Consider the following 22,553-nt stretch of genomic DNA (forward strand, 5'->3'; position numbering starts at 1 on the left):
AAGAACGATATGGATGTTATGCCCAGGAATGTTACTATTTTGTCAACGGACGTCTTACTTTCGTGCCAGTAACACATTTATAAAGGACCCTTTTACTAAACCGGTTTTGTAACAATAGCCTACTTTTCAGGGATATTCTACACTAGCGGCAGCCAAGTTCCCGGTCAAAGCCAGCCTCCCTCCCTCCCTCTTCACTCTCTCTCCTCTGCCTCGCTCCCTCTTCACTCTCTCTCCTCTGCCTCCCTCCCTCTTCTCTCTCTCCTCTGCCTGCCCCCCCCCCCCCCACACACACACACCAATACATGCAGATAAAATACTGTGTTTAAAAAAAATATCCATATACGTGTGGACATGGTAGATGTGGGAGCTACTAAGGGTTGTGTTCACTAGTAAGGGTTGTGTTCACTACTAAGGGTTGTGTTCACTAGTAAGGGTTGTGTATCCCAGTAGCGTCAATACTTTAACCAACTAACTTGCATTTTTCCGCGATCTGATTGGCCACTGACGTTTCTGGTCATGTTACATCTGCGCCAATCGTGTGATGCCTGTTTCTATCACTGGTTAAGCTTAGGCACTCTTTCGAAGTTGGTTAAGGTTAGAGTTTGTCTTAGAGCAGGGCAATAGAACACCAGCCCTGATTCCAAACTCTAACCTTAACCAACTTCGAAAGAGTCGCTTAAGCTTAACCAGTGATATGACTAGGCGTTAGGTAGTTTGCAGGCTGTTAAGAGGCGGAAATAGGCGCAGAAACGGGCGTCACGCGATTGGCGCACATGTCACATGACCAGAAACGTCAGTGGCCAATCAGATCGCAGAACGCGAACGCAGAACTGGAAGTTTGTTGGTAAAAGTATAGACGCATCCCAGTAAGTTATAGTAAAGTATATTCTTCTTTAGTATATACAATGTGTTAAAATATATTTCTACTCATATATATTATATATATGAGAGTATTTGATTTTAAATCTTTATTTGGAACATGTAAATACAAACAAAATAAAACAAAAACAAATCATTAATCTCTAGCAATAAAATGGAAAACAATATGTTTGGTACTTATGTGCTTTCATGTACTAATTGAAAGCACATGTTTAGTATGATAGTCATTAGCTGTAAGTATAATCTATCTACATTAAAGTACAATCACACTGGAACAATCTGGATGGATAGATTGCAGGTAAGCGGGGAACTATGTTAATTATTTAATTTTGGGTGAACTGCCCCTTTAAACACATCTTAAACACATAAAGCGCCAGGTCTTTATTCAATGGATATAGTTTTAGAATGCCAAATTTGCGAGTGCTAATTTGCGAGTGCTTGAGTTAAAATATATCTTATATTATAGCTATGGGTCTAATACACCCGTCGATTGTCAGTGAGTTGCTTCCAGTCAACATGTACAAAAGAGATTGTTTTTTCATCCGTACATTTCCGTTTTATACCGTTTTGAATAGGAGTATAGTTTTGGTGATTCTTAGTAATCCCAGGAAAAGACGCGATAATAGCGTTTTAGTGGAATACACTTATCACATTGTCATTCTTCGCCCGATTATCGAATCTTCCTGAAATCAACGCTAGTTTATCATTATTATATCTCCTCGTGCATACATGAAATGGCCCTCGTAGCGGGGGGGGGGGGGGTTGTTACACATGAACGGGCGGGCGGGGTTAGTGTTGCATGCCATCGTTGTAAAGGCCTGCCTCGCCTGAGTATTTAAACCCTGCCCCCACGGCTCAGATCGGTTCAGAAAACACACCAGACCGTTTCCAATGAAGTGCAATAGCTCCGCAAGGCAGTAGAGGGCGGTGTTGACCGTCTGCCAGCTCAGACAGGGTCTGAAGGGTCTGCAGAGGCTGCAGCCATGAATTATGAATGGATATAGCAAATAAACGAAATAACGATCATAAAAACGAGTTTACTCGTTGTTGGCGCTCCACGGTTGGACGGCAATAACGAGTATACTCGTCTTTGGCGCAGAATGGGTTAACACTTTGAGTGCCACAGACGAGAATTCTCGTTATTTCATGCCGACCGTTGAGTGCCACGGACGAGAAATCTCGTTTTTTTTAATCGTCATTTCTTTTATTAGCGATTTCCATTCATCAATCTAGCCTCACGTTAGTGCTGCAAACTCTCTCTGCGCTCCATTGGGAAAATACCGCCCCCTATCGTCTCCCGGATGGTACTGCACCCCGCTTTGGAATGGATTGAATGAACCGCATGGGAAAATAACACTCCGGAATCCACATTTTACTTCTCAGGCAAGTAACCGGAGCCGATTGCAGTCTTTGTGGTCCCGCAGAACAGCGTGGAATAATGTGTTCGAGCACCCAGCGTTGGATCAATAAACGCGATCGATATTTGGAATGGAATAATTTGGAATTGGAATAATCTTTTTGGAGAACATCTGATCTGAGGTAAAGAATCTATTTTAACAGTCTTAGGATAATCAGAGCTTTTTTCACAGATATCTCAACGTGGGCCCTGTGTGTGTGTGTGTGTGTGTGTGTGTGTGTGTGTGTGTGTGTGTGTGTGTGTGTGTGTGTGTGTGTGTGCGTGCAATCAGGAAATAAGAGAATAGATTTTTCAGCCCGCTTCTATAGCGTGCATAAGTACACATACTATCGATAATCTAGCGGTTATTTGAAAACGATTCATAAATAGGGCGAAAAATGACAACGTGTTTTGTGTATTACAGTAAAGGGCGATTATCACAGAATCTTCTGAAATCTTCTGGAAGTTTCAAGAAACTAGCGTTTTTCAAACTGGTATAAAACGGAAATTAACAGATTAAAAAACAATCCATTTCGACAATGTTGACTGCAAACAAGTCATTGATAAGCGACGGCCACATTAGACACATAATTTAAGATGTAGTTTATGCGTTCGCAAATATGAGAGCGCCATCATTGAAGTGGGCGGTGGCACTCAAGGGGGTAAATAGGACACGGAGGCTGGCACTCAACCCGTTAAGCACAACTTTTAACACAATTTCTGTATACTGTTGGAATACAAAAACAAAGTATGCTTTCATAAAACATAAACTGATTTATTGATGTGGGGAGCAGGAGGGACGGTACAGTAATGGGTTAAATGGTGGATCAGCTCAGCCCTGCAGTCAGGGACACACACACACACTTTCACAATTTGTGTGTGCTCTGACTCAGCATTCTAGCTAGTAATTAAGTGTGTGTTGTGTGCTAGGCACAGGATGGTACCTCCTCTGGTGGCTAGGAAGAAACAACAGGACTAGAATAGAAACACACACACACACACACACACACACACACACACACACACACACACGCACACGTACAGTTAAAAAGATAATTGTAGTCTACAGTAGTATGTTGTCGGGTTGAAACAGCCCAAAGGTACGTGTTGTTTTGAAACCTCAGTAAGTATAGAGGTGTGCGTGTGTGTGTGTGTGTGGTATACATGCAGGTGCGTTTAGGGATCTCATATAAAAAAATTAAAAACCATCTACAATAAATAAGACCGTGATTAATTAGGCACCAAATAAAAGTTAGCTAGTTATGCGTCTGGTTCCCATGGGAAAACATAAGAGAATAACACTATAGTGAGTGTTTGTGTGTACATACAGACATTAGTGTTTGAGACAGCATGTGAGGTCTTACCCGGTAGTGTCCTGGGTGTTGGGGGTAGGAGGGGCATGTGAGGTCTTACCCGGTAGTGTCCTGGGTGTTGGGGGTAGGAGGGGCATGTGAGGTCTTACCCGGTAGTGTCCTGGGTGTTGGGGGTAGGAGGGGCATGTGAGGTCTTACCCGGTAGTGTCCTGGGTGTTGGGGGTAGGAGGGGCATGTGAGGTCTTACCCGGTAGTGTCCTGGGTGTTGGGGGTAGGAGGGGCATGTGAGGTCTTACCCGGTAGTGTCCTGGGTGTTGGGGGTAGGAGGGGCATGTGAGGTCTTACCCGGTAGTGTCCTGGGTGTTGGGGGTAGGAGGGGCATGTGAGGTCTTACCCGGTAGTGTCCTGGGTGTTGGGGGTAGGAGGGGCATGTGAGGTCTTACCCGGTAGTGTCCTGGGTGTTGGGGGTAGGAGGGGCATGTGAGGTCTTACCCGGTAGTGTCCTGGGTGTTGGGGGTAGGAGGGGCATGTGAGGTCTTACCCGGTAGTGTCCTGGGTGTTGGGGGTAGGAGGGGCATGTGAGGTCTTACCCGGTAGTGTCCTGGGTGTTGGGGGTAGGAGGGGCATGTGAGGTCTTACCCGGTAGTGTCCTGGGTGTTGGGGGTAGGAGGGGCCTCTTCTACCCCAGAGGAGACAATGTTGGTGAGGGTGACCACGTTATCCTGCTCCCCCCGGCTGCTTTTCTCCTTCCTGACGATGGAGTGGCTGGCCTCCGGAGACCACTCCTGCACACACACACACACACACACACACACACAGGTGTGAATATACGCACACAGATAAGTTAAGTTATACTTATATAAATCATAAAAAATAGGGAAACAAGTCCAGGCACGCACTATATAAATCCCCTTGGGGAAATTCATCCTCTGCATCCTCCCATCCTAACTATTTAGGAGCAGTAGGCAGGCAGCCACACAGTGCAGCCCCCAGGGACCAACACACACAGTGCAGCCCCCAGGGACCAACACACCAGTGCCCTGGTCAAGAGACCAACTCTAGTTGTAATGTTAGTACCCTGGTCAAGAGACCAACTCTAGTTGTAATGTTAGTACCCTGGTCAAGAGACCAACTCTAGTTGTAATGTTAGTACCCTGGTCAAGAGACCAACTCTAGTTGTAATGTCAGTACCCTGGTCAAGAGACCAACTCCAGTTGTAATGTCAGTACCCTGGTCAAGAGACCAACTCCAGTTGTAATGTCAGTACCCTGGTCAAGAGACCAACTCCAGCTGTAATGTCAGTACCTTGGTCAAGAGACCAACTCCAGTTGTAATGTCAGTACCTTGGTCAAGAGACCAACTCCAGTTGTAATGCCAGTACCTTGGTCAAGAGACCAACTCCAGTTGTAATGTTAGTACCCTGGTCAAGAGACCAACTCCAGTTGTAATGTTAGTACCCTGGTCAAGAGACCAACTCCAGTTGTAATGTTAGTACCCTGGTCAAGAGACCAACTCCAGTTGTAATGTTAGTACCCTGGTCAAGAGACCAACTCCAGTTGTAATGTTAGTACCCTGGTCAAGAGACCAACTCCAGCTGTAATGTCAGTACCTTGGTCAAGAGACCAACTCCAGTTGTAATGTTAGTACCCTGGTCAAGAGACCAACTCCAGCTGTAATGTTAGTACCTTGGTCAAGAGACCAACTCCAGTTGTAATGTTAGTACCTTGGTCAAGAGACCAACTCCAGTTGTAATGTTAGTACCCTGGTCAAGAGACCAACTCCAGTTGTAATGTTAGTACCCTGTTAGTACCCTGGTCAAGGAACCAACTCCAGTTGTAACGCCAGTACCTTGGTCAAGAGACCAACTCCAGTTGTAATGTTAGTACCTTGGTCAAGAGACCAACTCCAGTTGTAATGTTAGTACCCTGGTCAAGGGACCAACTCCAGTTGTAATGCCAGTACCTTGGTCAAGAGACCAACTCCAGTTGTAATGTTAGTACCCTGGTCAAGAGACCAACTCCAGTTGTAATGTTAGTACCCTGGTCAAGAGACCAACTCCAGTTGTAATGTTAGTACCCTGGTCAAGAGACCAACTCCAGCTGTAATGTCAGTACCTTGGTCAAGAGACCAACTCCAGTTGTAATGTTAGTACCCTGGTCAAGAGACCAACTCCAGCTGTAATGTTAGTACCTTGGTCAAGAGACCAACTCCAGTTGTAATGTTAGTACCTTGGTCAAGAGACCAACTCCAGTTGTAATGTTAGTACCCTGGTCAAGAGACCAACTCCAGTTGTAATGTTAGTACCCTGTTAGTACCCTGGTCAAGGAACCAACTCCAGTTGTAACGCCAGTACCTTGGTCAAGAGACCAACTCCAGTTGTAATGTTAGTACCTTGGTCAAGAGACCAACTCCAGTTGTAATGTTAGTACCTTGGTCAAGAGACCAACTCCAGTTGTAACGCCAGTACCTTGGTCAAGAGACCAACTCCAGTTGTAATGTTAGTACCTTGGTCAACAGACCAACTCCAGTTGTAATGTTAGTACCCTGGTCAAGAGACCAACTCCAGTTGTAATGTTAGTACCCTGGTCAAGAGACCAACTCCAGTTGTAATGTTAGTACCCTGTTAGTACCCTGGTCAAGGAACCAACTCCAGTTGTAACGCCAGTACCTTGGTCAAGAGACCAACTCCAGTTGTAATGTTAGTACCCTGGTCAAGAGACCAACTCCAGTTGTAATGTTAGTACCTTGGTCAACAGACCAACTCCAGTTGTAATGTTAGTACCCTGTTAGTACCCTGGTCAAGAGACCAACTCCAGTTGTAATGTTAGTACCCTGGTCAAGAGACCAACTCCAGTTGTAATGTTAGTACCCTGGTCAAGAGACCAACTCCAGCTGTAATGTTAGTACCCTGGTCAAGAGACCAACTCCAGTTGTAATGTTAGTACCCTGGTCAAGAGACCAACTCCAGCTGTAATGTTAGTACCTTGGTCAAGGGACCAACTCCAGCTGTAATGTTAGTACCCTGGTCAAGAGACCAACTCCAGCTGTAATGTCAGTACCTTGGTCAAGAGACCAACTCCAGCTGTAATGTTAGTACCCTGGTCAAGAGACCAACTCTAGTTGTAATGTTAGTACCCTGGTCAAGAGACCAACTCCAGTTGTAATGTTAGTACCTTGGTCAAGGGACCAACTCCAGTTGTAATGCCAGTACCTTGGTCAAGGTAATGTCAGTACCTTGGTCAAGAGACCAACTCCAGTTGTAACGCCAGTATCATTGGTCAAGAGACCAACTCCAGTTGTAACGCCAGTATCATTGGTCAAGGGAAATGGCAGGAGTATATATACCTAGCATGCATGTATTTTTATGGTGTGGGAGGAAACCCACACAAACATGGGGAGAACATGCAAACAGAGAGGCCCCCTGCTGGGGTTTGAACCCAGAGGACCTTCTTGCTGTGAGGCAACACTGTACAAGTTACCGGTCAGTCACTGCTCTGTGTTGATGTGTGAGTTACCGGTCAGTCACTGCTCTGTGTTGGTGTGTGAGTTACCGGTCAGTCACTGCTCTGTGTTGGTGTGTGAGTTACCGGTCAGTCACTGCTCTGTGTTGGTGTGTGAGTTACCCGTCAGTCACTGCTCTCTGTTGGTGTGTGAGTTACCGGTCAGTCACTGCTCTGTGTTGGTGTGTGAGTTACCGGTCAGTCACTGCTCTGTGTTGGTGTGTGAGTTACCGGTCAGTCACTGCTCTGTGTGTTTCCAGGGAAACAAGTTGATTATGTGCCATGAGCTTTTTTCTACCAAACCTCGTTATGGTAAATGTTGCGTTTGGCTTCTCATGTTACATATTATTTTAAATCGGAGATAAAACATGTAGCCTATTATTATATCATGTGGTCAACCTTTGTTCTATCCGATAGCTGGAGGGAGCGATTTTCCCACGGTTTGGTGGTGCAGGGATATGGTGGCATGGGGCAGCACGCCACTTATGAAAATACCAATCTAACCAGTGCACTGCAATCTCCTCTGCAACGTTCTAAAAACAGGTGGTCTCTGCACAACACATGTGATCCGAACTGGCCTTAACTCCTCCTTCATTCATCCAGTCACCGATTCAGTCAATCACGGGCATGATGGCACTTTAACTGGAAAACCAGTCCCATCTACGCAAGAATGCGTCGTATCGATGACACACTGTGTGACCTCATTAGTCAAGGACGTCCCTAATGTAAATACACGCACGATCGCGTGTGTGTACATGGGTGTGGAGAAAACTTGTGCCGAAGTGTCCCTATTGTGTAAATAATCAATTCAGATCATCAGACCACACCCAGAGACGAAACTAAAAAGAGACAGCCAGCCTACACGAGTGTAACCCAAACTACACACACAGGCGTGCACACGCACACACACACACACACATTGAAAGGGTGCCGGCAGAACTACCTAGCTAAGGATATAGTTACTACCTACTTTCACAGAGTTGACCAGGAGGACAATATTTCCCTTCTATCTAGGTAGACACATACAAGCCCTGTGTGTGTGTGTGTGTGTGTGTGTGTGTGTGTGTGTGTGTGTGTGGGGACAATGGTGCTCTGTGTGTATTAGGAGAATTGAGGGAATGCCAGGAGATTCCCAAGAGGACGGCAGTGATCCACTTCCTCCTGCCTGCCTCCCTCCACTGTACCCCTGGGTCTCCCTCCACCGTACCCCTGGGTCTCCCTCCACCGTACCCCTGGGCCTCCCTCCACCGTGCTCCTGGGTCTCCCTCCACCGTACCCCTGGGTCTCCCTCCACCGTACCCCTGGGTCTCCCTCCACTGTACCCCTGGATCTCCCTCCACTGTACCCCTGGATCTCCCTCCACCGTGCCCCTGGGTCTCCCTCCACTGTACCCCTGGATCTCCCTCCACTGTACCCCTGGGTCTCCCTCCACCGTACCCCTGGGTCTCCCTCCACCGTACCCCTGGGTCTCCCTCCACTGTACCCCTGGGTCTCCCTCCACTGTACCCCTGGATCTCCCTCCACCGTGCCCCTGGGTCTCCCTCCACTGTACCCCTGGATCTCCCTCCACTGTACCCCTGGGTCTCCCTCCACCGTACCCCTGGGTCTCCCTCCACTGTACCCCTGGGTCTCCCTCCACCGTACCCCTGGGTCTCCCTCCACTGTACCCCTGGGTCTCCCTCCACTGTACCCCTGGATCTCCCTCCACTGTACCCCTGGATCTCCCTCCACTGTACCCCTGGGTCTCCCACCACTGTACCCCTGGGTCTCCCTCCACTGTACCCCTGGATCTCCCTCCACCGTACCCCTGGGTCTCCCTCCACTGTACCCCTGGGCCTCCCTCCACCGTGCTCCTGGGTCTCCCTCCACCGTGCCCCTGGGTCTCCCTCCACCGTGCCCCTGGGTCTCCCTCCACTGTACCCCTGGGTCTCCCTCCACCGTACCCCTGGGTCTCCCTCCACCGTGCCCCTGGGTCTCCCTCCACCGTGCCCCTGGGTCTCCCTCCACCGTACCCCTGGGTCTCCCTCCACCGTGCCCCTGGGTCTCCCTCCACCGTACTGTCTTGTTTCATTGTATCTCTCTCTCTATCAAACTGTCTTGTTTCATTGTATCTCTCTATCAAACTGTCTTGTTTCATTGCATCTCTCTATCAAACTGTCTTGTTTCATTGTATCTCTCTATCAAACTGTCTTGTTTCATTGTATCTCTCTCTCTATCAAACTGTCTTGTTTCATTGTATCTCTCTATCAAACTGTCTTGTTTCATTGTATCTCTCTCTCCATCAAACTGTCTTGTTTCATTGTATCTCTCCCTCGATCAGACCGTCTTGTTTCATTGTATCTTTCTATCAGACTGTCTTGTTTCATTGTATCTTTCTATCAGACTGTCTTGTTTCATTGTATCTTTCTATCAGACTGTCTTGTTTCATTGTATCTCTCTATCAGACTGTCTTGTTTCATTGTATCTCTCCCTCGATCAGACCGTCTTGTTTCATTGTATCTTTCTATCAGACTGTCTTGTTTCATTGTATCTCTCGCTCGATCAGACCGTCTTGGCCAGAAACTGGCGTTTTCATCCAAAGGCCATAATGGCTGCTGGAGTCATAAATGTTTTTCTTCCCCCTCCAAATGATGCAAAACCCGAAAAATATATATTTTAAAGCACTCAATATCCCTTCATTCTTCTCGGAATGCAGCATCGAGTGAAGAAGGTTGGAATGGTAGGATAGATGATCATTTTCTGAACTGAGTCCACACTCCCACGGTGTAGTCAGTCAAAAATATTAAACAACCTTTTTAAGTGAAAATTATGACGAGGTCCAGCAAGAATAGATTTTACAAATCTTCATATTCACATGAATTCCCACTTTAGCCATGTATCCCTATTCACTCCCAAGTAAACCTTTATCATACTTTTTTTAGTTTTTACCATTATTACACTTACTGGTGCCAGGGGGCGCTAATAATCCATCATATTTTGAGGGTTCCATTGTGGGAATGGAGAGTCGTACTACTAGGGAATCATTGATCAGCTTATCGCCACAGTAGCTAGAGGATAAGTCCACAGTATTGTGACAGATGGTCGTTTGGCCTGATAGTGTATCATTCAGGATTTGGGTTGGATTTCCAATTCAAGCTTCAGCAGAATGTAGGTCCTAATGACGCCAAAACGAACAAGACTCATAGGAGCAGATCACCTAAATGTCTCAAAATTACATTACATTACATTTTATTCAATATTAAGTGCCATGTTTTGCTTCCTTATGTAAAATGTGGCACACCACCACACCCAGCCCTCTGGCTCATGGACTAACCGTTAGTCTCTCCTGTGATTAATAAATAGCGCTGCACGATATGGGCAAAATTATATTGCAATTATTGTTTTTACAGATATTGCAATAGCGATATGACTCACAATATTAGAGGGAATTTTTTTTTTTTTTTTTTTTTATTAAAATGATCACGTGCTTTTTTGCCCCAGGGGTCTGTAAGATAAGATAAGGTAAAATAAGATAAGATGTATCTTCATTAATCCCCTTGGGGAAACGCAGGGGTCATAGCAGCACAGCAGAGGGGGAGGGGGAGGGGCGGTACAGGCAGCGTAATGTAAAACAAATACATATTATAAGAATATATATACATTATAATTTATATATATATTAGGGCTGTCCAAATGTATGCTTTAACTCTGGAGATTAATTTAAATGATTTAAAACGTTAACAAATTAATCTAGATTAATCTATGGAGTGAACCATTTTCAATATAATTTAAGAAAGAGGTCTAGCTGAGTCAATGTTGATGATTTTGTTGAACATTTGTATTTCACAGGAGAGAAACTATTCAAATTGTCTTTGAATCTAAATATACTTTCTTTGTGTTGATTTTACATTAATTCCATGATTTTACTCAAGTAAATATCTGTTACAAGCTTCGGTCTTAAGTAGAAAAATGCGATTTTTAATCTAGATTCCTCTAGATTAATTACAGAACATTTTGAGATTAATTAGTAAAAGAAAATGTAATCTCTTGACAGCACTAATATATATATATATATATATATATATATATATATATATATATATATATATAAAAGACTTGGGGCGACAGTCGCTCGGGAGGTAGAGTAGTCATCTGGTAATCCGGAAGTTCCCCGTTTGATTCCCGCTCCTCCCGGGCAGCGTGTCGAAGTGTCCTTGAGCAAGACACTTAACCCCTAATAGACCTGTCTCAAACCCTGCCCCTTTTCTTGATCCTCCAATCACAGCTGTCGCTTACCTCTGACTTCCTCGTACAAACTTTGTTTGTACGAGGAAGTCAGAGGTAAGCGACAGCTGTGATTGGAGGATCAAGAAAAGAGGGCAGGGTTTTGAGACAGGTCCATTGCTGCTATTGTTCTGGTGGAGCTGTGGGCCTCTTCTTCCCCCACCAGCTCCTTGGTCTCTTGCTGATGTAGTAAACGGAGATGTTTTCTGAGAACACGATTTATAGGCCAGGGCTTCATTGCAGCAGCACAATACTTCATTCCAAAAGGGTTAGAATGATCCTTTAAGCCATAATTATCCTGGAATGATCCTTTAAGCCATTTCTACAATACTGCTATAACACTTTAACCCCTGTGTGGTGTTCACGTTCTTGTTATTCACCCACGGTCTGGTGGACCTACATTACTGGGCTTCTAACGCAATACGGCCATAACCATTTATGTACAAATACTGAACAGATGTTCATGACTTTATCTCAATTACAGGTAACAGACAGTAAATATGGTTAATATTTGACATTTACTTCTGCTAGATCACATCTTTTATTTGACTTTTACCTCTGCTAGATCACATCTTTTATTTGATATTTACCTCTGCTAGATCACATCTTTTATTTGATATTTACCTCTGCTAGATCACATCTTTTATTTGATATTTACCTCTGCTAGATCACATCTTTTATTTGATATTTACCTCTGCTAGATCACATCTTTTATTTTACATTTACCTCTGTTAGATCACATCTTTTATTTTACATTTACCTCTGCTAGATCACATCTTTTAGTTTACATTTACCTCTGTTAGATCACATCAATAAAAAGTGCTAAATCCTTGGACTCTGTCTATCACTCAGATGCCCTTAATCAATGATAGATATGACACTCATCACTGTGTCCTTTATGAGAAGGTTGGTTGGTCCTCTCTGATGGAAAGGCGCAACAGCCACTGGTATTTGTTAATTTTAAGGCCGTTATTGATAAGATACCTCCTTACACTACATCCTTATTGGAATGGAATTTTGGAACATACAGTATGGAACCCGTTTTAGTGACTGGTCCTGACCTTAACTCATTGGACGCCAGAGGTCGCCGTGGGCGTATGGCTGTTTGTACCAACGCTGTAATGAAATGGGGGTACATGCCGGTGTTTGTAGTGCTGAAACAATATTAAATATTATAGCTATGGATCTAATGACAGTCGATTGTCATTGAGTTTCTTCCGGTCAAGTTGCAAAAAACAGATAATTTTTTCATCAATACATTCCCGTTTTATACCGTGGTGAATATGAGTATAGTTTTAGGGTAGTTCTGTGTAATCCCGGGAAACGCTGCTAAACATCGTTTTAGTGCAATTCACGGTATCATGTCTCATCATGCATGCATGAAAGGGGGACGGGGCACCCCTCCGTGCTTTGATCGCTACCAACGGGATACGTTACACACACACACCACACACACACACCACACACACACACTCCGATCACGGGGAACGAATTATCGGATCAACGCAAGATTGATAACATATAGTCCTTACCTTGTCTATGATGTACTGCAAAATCCAATTATCTGATCGCCATTCCAAATACTGATCGCGATCGTGTTTCCAACGTAATCCAGCATTGAACATGAACCCGGGGGGGGGGGGGGGGGGGGGGGGGGGACCCTCGTCGATGCATGCGTTATAAGCGCTTGTCTTGCCGGAGTATTTAAACCCCGCCCGCACGCCGCAGCTCGGCTCAGACAACAAGCCACATAGTTTCAAATGGAGTGCAATAGCGGCCGCAAGGCGTTATACGGCGGTATTGGACTTTTGCGATCTCAGACCCATCCCCTGTGATAACACACAGCTGCCTGCATGTTTATGAATGCAAATAGCGAATGAAAGAAATAACGTTCTAGGCGGTTAGGTGGTCGAGCGGAGATTGCGTTCGTCACCAGCCCCGGAGCTGTGAGCTTGGTTCGCCTGTTCGAATCCAGCTCACAGCTCCGGGGTTGTCACCAGCTTGGCTGGCCGTCTGCACTGATACAATTGGCTCTATCAGAGGGTGGGAGAAGCTGGCGGGGTGGGTCCGGGTCGTTGTAAACAGCGACTCCTACAGTTCGGTCGGGGCGCCTGCTAAGCGCGGATTGGACGTGAGGGGGATAGTGTGGTCCTCCCACACGCTACGCCCTCTCAATGAGAATCCGCGCTGCCAGGTGAAAAGAAGCGGTGATTGGCTGGACGTGTGTCGGAGGAAGCACGTGGTAGCCTCCACTCTCCCAGATGATCTGACTGTGGGGGGTAAAGCGCAGCGACCAGGAAGGGACTGGGAATTGGCATACGACTAACATTGGGATGGGAGAAAATCGGAGGAAAATGGAGGGGGAAAAAGACCAATAAAAAAAAAAAAAAAAGAAAGAAATAACGTTCCAAAAACGAGTATACTCGTTGTTGGCAGAATTCGATTTGGCGGGCTATAACGAGTTGACTCGTTGTTGGCCGCTATTGAGGTAAGGTCCCCTGAGTTGTTATGATGCCAACAGTCCTTAAAGCTTGGGATTCTCCCCTCTGTTGCAGAGTTTAAAGCCTGATCTCCAAACATTGTCAATCAAGTTATACATGTTTTAATTGAGTAGTTATCCTTACTTTTGTCTTATTGTTATGATTTTATATGCTGTGCGATTTTACATGCCTTTTTTGTTTGCTTATTTCTGTATGTACACTCAACGTGACTGTAGACGAGGGAAACCTCAGTTGCCTGTCGAGTTTAAATAAAGGTTTTAAATTAAATTAAATTGGTTTTCTGTGATAAAAGCTAATATTTGTATATAAAAAAAAGAGAAAGAAACACGAATACCGTGAACTCAGTAAATCTTATAGTTTAATTTCTACACTGTTTACTAGTTTTCACTTACAATTTCCTCACTTTCAGGACCCAAATGTGTGGTGGTGGGGGGGGGGGGGGGGGGGGGGGACTCATTGAAAATGTGTTATTTTACAGAATATGAGCCGAGGTTAATGAGTCTCAGGTTTAAACAATAACTACACCAGACAAGAGTTAAGGGATTTCTACTATACAATGCCACTATATACAATTACAGCTGCCAATTGAAGTTCTTAAAAACCACTATTCCAGTATCATTATGTCAGGTCCTGTCCGATTCATATGCGTGTTGTCTTTTAAATGATGTGTAACATGAACACCAAATTACACACCTATAGGCAGATTCCTTGTATGCTATGTAACTGGCGACGTAGTGATTCCGATGCTCCTTGTAAAACAGGCCTGGAGCAATACACACACCAATCAAACAAATATATATATATATATATATATATATATATATATATATATATATATATATATATACAAATATAATGGCAAAGACATTTTCAAGGCAAGAAAGATTGAATACAAGGCTCACAATGCAGGCAAATCACAGCAGCCGTGTGTAAGGGGTTGCTCTATCTCAATGTATTGATTTGTTTGTTTGACAAGGACAGCATACAATAAAATTCCCTGCACCAGATATAGATCGAGCATATATCTGTGTATTCTGGCTGGGTGGGCATGCAGGCCAGTAGCACTGTGGCAGGATACCAGTGTCTACAGCCAGCAGCATTTTCAATCAGACAGCTTCACTGTACTTTTCCACTAAGTATTACATAAACCTTGCTGTGCTTGTGTATTTACAGTATATATATATATATATATATATATATATATATATATATATATACACACACACACGTGTGTGCGCGCGCGCGGGTGCGTGTGTGTGTGTACGGAGGAGGGTCTCTGGCTCAGTCAGTCACCAAACATTCCAAGGCCCACTCAGGTTCTCAGTCACACAACAAGGCTTTCACTGGCAGCCTGTTTAAAATGCACTCTCTCTCTCTCTCTCTCTCTCTCTCTCACACACACACACACACATTTAGCAGCTTCTACAGTATTCATGTACTGTATTTAGACTTAATAAAATGTGTAAATGTGAATGAATGAATGAATGAATGAATGTCAAGAATGTTCCAGTTTGCTAATAAGAAGTATTATTAGTAATAGTAATAATTATTTGGGTTTGTTTTACAAATACACATTAAGCCATGAAATAAACGTGAACGCTCTCAATAGTGTGTGTGTGTGTGTGTAGGTGTGTAGGTGTGTGTGTGTGTGTGTGTGTGTGTGTGTGTGTGTGTGTGTGTGTGTGTGTGTGTGTGTGTGTGTGTGTGTGTGTGTGTGTGTGTGTGTGTGTGTGTGTCCCACTGTACCTCAAACTGGGGCCAGTTCATGCTCATGCCAGGTCCATGGGTGTTCCTCCACCATCTCAGATCTTCCGTGTCATTGGCCGAGTTGATGGTCTGACCCAGGTCGCGGTACAGGCTCTTGAACCTATTAGGACAAAGTAGCTGTCAATCACACAATCTCTCTATACTATAGCCTCTACATTAATAATGTTATTACAAAAATGGTTATTTAATGAGTCGGGCAATGTCAAAGCAAATGCCACTAGAGATATCTACATTACAAGAGGGGAAGATGTGAACAGTATAATAATTTTTTACTCTGGTCTACCACCTAACTCAAAAGTCTTTAAAGGAACACTCCAACTTTTTGGGAAATCTCGAGCTCTTCTGTCGTTAGTTCTCCGGCTGCTGAAACAGTTGTGGAGCCTGATGGCCGCTGGTACGAAGGACCGGCCGAGAATAGCAAGGTAGAGAGAGAGCGAGACAAAGGAGAAAGAGAATACAACAGCCACATACTTGCATGTAACAATTTAATTTCCTTTTGACGGTAGGCTAATGGTCTGTATCTTCTCGTCTCTCTCTGTACTGCACACACAGAGATGAGTAGGGTTGCTATCTTCTTGTCTCTCTGTACTGCACACACAGAGATTAGTAGGGTTGCTATCTTCTTGTCTCTCTGTACTGCACACACAGAGATGAGAAGGTACCTATCTTCTTGTCTCTCTGTACTGCACAGAGATGAGAAGGTAACTATCTTCTTGTCTCTCTGTACTGCACAGACAGATGAGAAGGTAACTATCTTCTTGTCTCTCTGTACTGCACAGACAGATGAGAAGGTAACTATCTTCTTGTCTCTCTCTGTACTGCACACACAGAGATTAGTAGGGTTGCTATCTTCTTGTCTCTCTGTACTGCACACACAGAGATTAGTAGGGTTGCTATCTTCTTGTCTCTCTGTACTGCACACAGAGAGATGAGAAGGTACCTATCTTCTTGTCTCTCTCTGTACTGCACACACAGAGATGATAAGGTACCTATCTTCTTGTCTCTCTGTACTGCACACACAGAGATGATAAGGTACCTATCTTCTTGTCTCTCTGTACTGCACACACAGAGATGATAAGGTACCTATCTTCTTGTCTCTCTCTGTACTGCACACAGAGATGAGAAGGGTTCCCATCTTCTTGTCTCCCTCTGTACTGCACACACAGAGATGATAAGGTACCTATCTTCTTGTCTGACTCTGGGGAAGAAGGCAAATAGTGCTTGTTTACTGAGACTAGGCAAAACAAAACATGTGAAATGTGGTCCATACGCTTTCTATGAGTGACATAGCTTAAAGGAGCACGCCAACTTTTGGGGAAATTTGTTTATTTGCCATCTACCCTGGAGTTAGACAAGCAGATAGATACCCTTTTCTTCTCTGTGCATGCATTAGGCTTAGGGAACAGCCGCACCGTTAGCCTAGCTTAGCGTCATTCACTGGAAGTAGGTGTGCCAGTGTAGCCTAGTTCCCAACAGTAACGAAAATACACTCCAAATACAACTCCAGAACTTTCCTGTAAACATGTTGTGAACTGTGTATTTACCACGATAAAAAAATAAAATAAAAAAGATTAGACACTTTCACCACGTTTTCTAAGCAGATATATACTCTGAACAATTTTTGCCGAACCACTGCTGCCTGGGCGCAGTGATTTCATCACCTCAAAAGCAAAGTTAAAAAAAGAAGAAAAAAAAAAGGTCTTTTTAGGCTACACTGGCACACCTACTTCCAGTGAATGACGCTAAGCTAGGCTAACGGTGCGGCTGTTCCCTAAGCCTAATGCATGCACAGAGAAGAAAAGGGTATGTATCTGCTTGTCTAACTCCAGGGTAGATGGCAAATAAACAAATTTCCCCAAAAGTTGGCGTGTTCCTTTACATTTACATTTACATTTAGTCATTTAGCTGACGCTTTTATCCAAAGCGACTTACAAGTTCTGTACGACAAGACAGCAAGAAGGGTACAACTCTATCAGCTGAGTAACAATGTTCATCAAAGTGTTGCGTGTTACAGTGTAGGTTAGTTTATTAGGACAAGTGCATGACAGTAAGGTTAGTCAGGGTTAGATTTTTTTTGGGTAGTTCATTCCACCATTGTGGGGCAAGGACTGAGAATAAATAGGCGGCTTCTCTTTGATGTTTCCTTTAAGCTATGTCACTCATAGAAAGCGTATGGACCACATTTCACATGTTTTGTTTTGCCTAGTCTCAGTAAACAAGCACACAGCTTTGTTAAGCTTATTTGCCGTCTTCCCCAGAGTCAGACAAGAAGATAGGTACCTACTCATCTCTGTGTGTGCAGTACAGAGAGAGACAAGAAGATAGGTACCTTCTCATCTCTGTGCAGTACAGAGGGAGACAAGAAGATAGGTACCATTCTCATCTCTGTGTGTGCAGTACAGAGAGACAAGAAGATAGCAACCCTACTCATCTCTGTGTGTGCAGTACAGAGAGAGACAAGAAGATAGGTACCTTCTCATCTCTGTGTGCAGTACAGAGGGAGACAAGAAGATAGGTACCTTCTCATCTCTGTGTGTGCAGTACAGAGAGACAAGAAGATAGCAACCCTACTCATCTCTGTGTGTGCAGTACAGAGAGACAAGAAGATAGCAACCCTACTCATCTCTGTGTGTGCAGTACAGAGAGAGACAAGAAGATAGGAACCTTATCATCTCTGTGTGTGCAGTACAGAGAGAGACAAGAAGATAGGAACCCTACTCATCTCTGTGCAGTACAGAGAGAGACAAGAAGATAGGTACCTTCTCATCTGTCTGTGCAGTACAGAGAGACAAGAAGATAGGTACCTTCTCATCTCTGTGTGTGCAGTACAGAGAGACAAGAAGATAGCAACCCTACTAATCTCTGTGTGTGCAGTACAGAGAGAGACAAGAAGATAGGAACCCTACTCATCTCTGTGCAGTACAGAGAGAGACAAGAAGATAGGTACCTTCTCATCTCTGTGTGCAGTACAGAGAGACAAGAAGATAGGTACCTTCTCATCTCTGTGTGTGCAGTACAGAGAGAGACAAGAAGATAGGTACCTTCTCATCTCTGTGTGTGCAGTACAGAGAGAGACAAGAAGATAGGTACCTTCTCATCTCTGTGTGTGCAGTACAGAGAGAGACAAGAAGATAGGTACCTTATCTCTGTGTGTGCAGTACAGAGAGAGACAAGAAGATAGGTACCTTATCATCTCTGTGTGTGCAGTACAGAGAGACAAGAAGATAGCAACCCTACTCATCTCTGTGTGTGCAGTACAGAGAGAGACAAGAAGATACAGACCATTAGCCTACCGTCAAAAGGAAATTAAATTGTTACATGCAAGTATGTGGCTGTTGTATTCTCTTTCTCCTTTGTCTTGCTCTCTCTCTACCTTGCTATTCTCGGCCGGTCCTTCGTACCAGCGGCCATCAGGCTCCACAACTGTTGTCAGCAGCCGGAGAACTAACGACAGAAGAGCTCGAGAACTACTCGAAATGTCTGATCACTTGTCTGACTCTTACCCAACCAGCAGCACGGACTACAACGTATAACGTATCATGGCTGCATGGTAAATGGCTGCATTTTTATATAGCGCTTTTATCCAAAGCGCTTTACAATTTGTTCCTCACATTTCACCCGTTCACTCACACGTTCACTAACCGACCGCGGCGACAACCATGCAAGGTGCCAACCTGCTCATCGGGAGCAATTAGGGGTTAAGTGTCTTGCTCAAGGACACATCGACACGCTGCCCGGAGGAGCGGGAATCAAACCGGGAACCTCCGGATTGCCAGACGGCTGCTATCCCTCCCGAGCCACTGTCACCCCAGTCGTATCATGGCAGTTAGGGTACCTTATGTATACTGCACATGTGTAGCCTATATACTGTATATACTATACATTACTTACTCATAGTATATATTCCGATTATAAGCGTTACTGACCCTATTTATTGTAATGTATAATATAACCGATAGGGCATTACAGACCCTTATCTGCACCGTTGATTACACTGCATATTTGCTCATATTCAGAGTGAATTATATTGTTTACACCGTTTATTTATTATTCTATCATTTGATTGCCTATATTTATGTCTTCTACCATTACCCTGCCCACACCTGTACCCCCCCCCCCCCCCCCCCCCCCTATCCATGATGCTATAATGCCTGAATTTCCCTCAAGGGGATCAAAAAAGGAATATCTAATCTTATTCCGATCCAGGTTCCTGTGACTCATTGATCCACCAATAAGAAGACAACCGGTAATTCAGTGATCAACCAATCCACCACCGGTTGGCCAATCAGAAGCCCCCTATTTAAATGGAGCACCATTTCAGAACACAAACTAGTAAGCAGGTGACCTAGCACTTGTTGCTATGCTACCATAAAACTAGTTAAAGTTAAACTTCAAATGTGGGCATATTGCATCACGTATCCTCCGTAACCATAGAAGCATGTCACGCTGATCGCCACCTAAATGGTAAATGCCCTACATTCCTGAATTCTATTTAACTCTTAACAGGCACCCGGCAGCTGCTTGAAGAAGTTTGTAAGAGTCTTGTTAGGTATACTTCTGTATAGTGTGTGTTCTGTGGTCCGTTTGGACCCCATTGTTCGTAGGCCTACTTCTAAAATCAGTAAAGCAAACGACACCTTGAACATAAACTGGACGCTGGAAGGGCTTCATTCTAGCTCCCGTTGAAGAAGATTGGAGATCGGGCTTTCTGCTCATCTGCTCCCAGTCTGTGGAACCTGATCATCGGAGAGCACCACAGACCGTGGATGCTTTTAAAAAAGGGCCTCAAAACCATTTTCTTTAATAGAGCCTTTTGTTGATTTTTATCTAGTTTTAGCCAGGTCTATTACTCTTTTACTAGTTTTAGCCCTTCTTATTTTTGTTCTTTTACTCTTTTACTAGTTTTAGCCCTTCTTATTTTTGTTCTTTTACTCTTTTACTAGTTTTAGCCCTTGTTATTTTTGTTCTTTTACTCTTTTACTAGTTTTAAACCTTCTTATTTTATGTTCTTCTACTCTTTTACTAGTTTTAACCCTTCCTATTTTTGTTCTTTTACTAGTTTTAGCCCTTCACATTTCATGTTTATGTCTAATCTACACTGTAGCGCCTTGAGATTTGTTCCACAAAATGTAAAGCGCCCCTACAAATTGAATGTATTATTATTATTATTATTATTATTATTAAGATGGAATTCCAGATAGTGTTGACCATGTTACTTTATAGATGAACTATTATGAATATTTGTGTCTACTGGAGGACGACAGGAAAGCCTTTACCGGTTCACCTGTCTGACCTCTGACCCGACAGCTACAACACCAGGGTCAACATTAACCTCTGAGAGCTGCAACACCAGGGTCAACATTAACCTCTGAGAGCTGCAACACCAGGGCCTACATTAACCTCTGAGAGCTGCAACACCAGGGTCAACATTAACCTCTGAGAGCTGCAACACCAGGGTCAACATTAACCTCTGAGAGCTGCAACACCAGGGTCAACATTAACCTCTGAGAGCTGCAACACCAGGGTCAACATTAACCTCTGAGAGCTGCAACACCAGGGTCAACATTAACCTCTGAGAGCTGCAACACCAAGGGTCAACATTAACCTCTGAGAGCTGCAACACCAGGGTCAACATTAACCTCTGAGAGCTGCAACACAAGGGTCAACATTAACCTCTGAGAGCTGCAACACCAGGGTCAACATTAACCTCTGAGAGCTGCAACACCAAGGGTCAACATTAACCTCTGAGAGCTGCAACACCAGGGTCAACATTAACCTCTGAGAGCTGCAACACCAAGGGTCAACATTAACCTCTGAGAGCTGCAACACCAGGGTCAACATTAACCTCTGAGAGCTGCAACACCAGGGTCAACATTAACCTCTGAGAGCTGCAACACCAGGGTCAACATTAACCTCTGAGAGCTGCAACACCAAGGGTCAACATTAACCTCTGAACACCAAGGTCAACATTAACCTCTGAGAGCTGCAACACCAAGGGTCAACATTAACCTCTGAACACCAAGGTCAACATTAACCTCTGAGAGCTGCAACACCAGCAAAACTCCACACCTGTTTTTATGGGTGCAACAATCTCAATACAGAATAGAAAAATCAGAAATAATTGTACGTTCAATACAGTATATTGAAACGTAATTCCCCCATTTTAGCTGGCGATATGTTATGGCTACTGCTATTAGCATAATGTTTAACCCTTTCACAGAGCAGAGAGGAATTTCATCAGCGACCCAAAAGAAAGAAGAACACGTGTTCCTACAGTATGTGTGTCGCCCATCTCGCATGCCTGCATAACAATGTAGCAATGTGCACTACACAAATACAGACTTTTCTTGATCCTCCCATCACAACTATTGCTCCACACGCCCCGAAGGAACGTTCCCTAAGGTTTCGGTACAGTGAATGTGAATGGGTCTTTTTCATTGTGTCTTTATCTGCATTGCGTAAAATGGCAGCAATCAGAAAAGCGGCAGGTTCCACTCGGTATTTGAACAGCGGTCCTGCCGTGACTTCTGATTAGCGTCGCCGTGGTAACTAGGAGCCGTTTAAACAGAGAGTGGGGAAAGGACGAGAGGTCGGCGGTTAATGGACAACGCTGCGAGTTGAACATTCACCCCTGTGTACACATTCACTCATACAGTGTATTATTACACACAAACACACGCAGGCAGGTTCTATGATATTGACATTCCTGCATACCTATGATGCTCCGACTCCGAGTCATGGTTCAAATACAATAACCCCTACTCTCGTGTGAGTGTGCGCTTGCATGCACTCATCTGTGTTTCACCACACACATGAGTGCATGCTTACCAACTGTCCGTCTGCAACACTACTATCACCGACATCTAAGAAGGGAGATCCCCCCTTGAATGGCCCTTCTAAGGTTTCTCTCCTCCACACTGCCTGTGGAGCTTTT

At 44.4% G+C, this 22,553-nt stretch overlaps 1 protein-coding gene across 2 annotated transcripts in view; it reads right to left on the reverse strand.

Annotated features, from left to right (window-relative positions):
- pacsin3 (protein kinase C and casein kinase substrate in neurons 3) overlaps window positions 1-22,553 on the reverse strand; it is a 98,503-nt gene that overhangs the window by 15,637 nt on the left and 60,313 nt on the right. For both annotated transcript variants that reach the window (XM_084337356.1, XM_084337355.1), the window contains 2 exons: window positions 15,599-15,719; window positions 4,228-4,373 (listed from right to left, as the gene is read on the reverse strand). In XM_084337356.1, coding sequence (XP_084193482.1) covers window positions 4,228-4,373; window positions 15,599-15,719 — 267 coding nt within the window. The remainder of the gene's footprint in view (window positions 1-4,227; window positions 4,374-15,598; window positions 15,720-22,553) is intronic.

Source organism: Notolepis coatsorum (genome assembly GCF_963971535.1).
Source record: "Notolepis coatsorum genome assembly, chromosome: 20".
Taxonomy (NCBI): Eukaryota; Metazoa; Chordata; class Actinopteri; order Aulopiformes; family Paralepididae; genus Notolepis; species Notolepis coatsorum.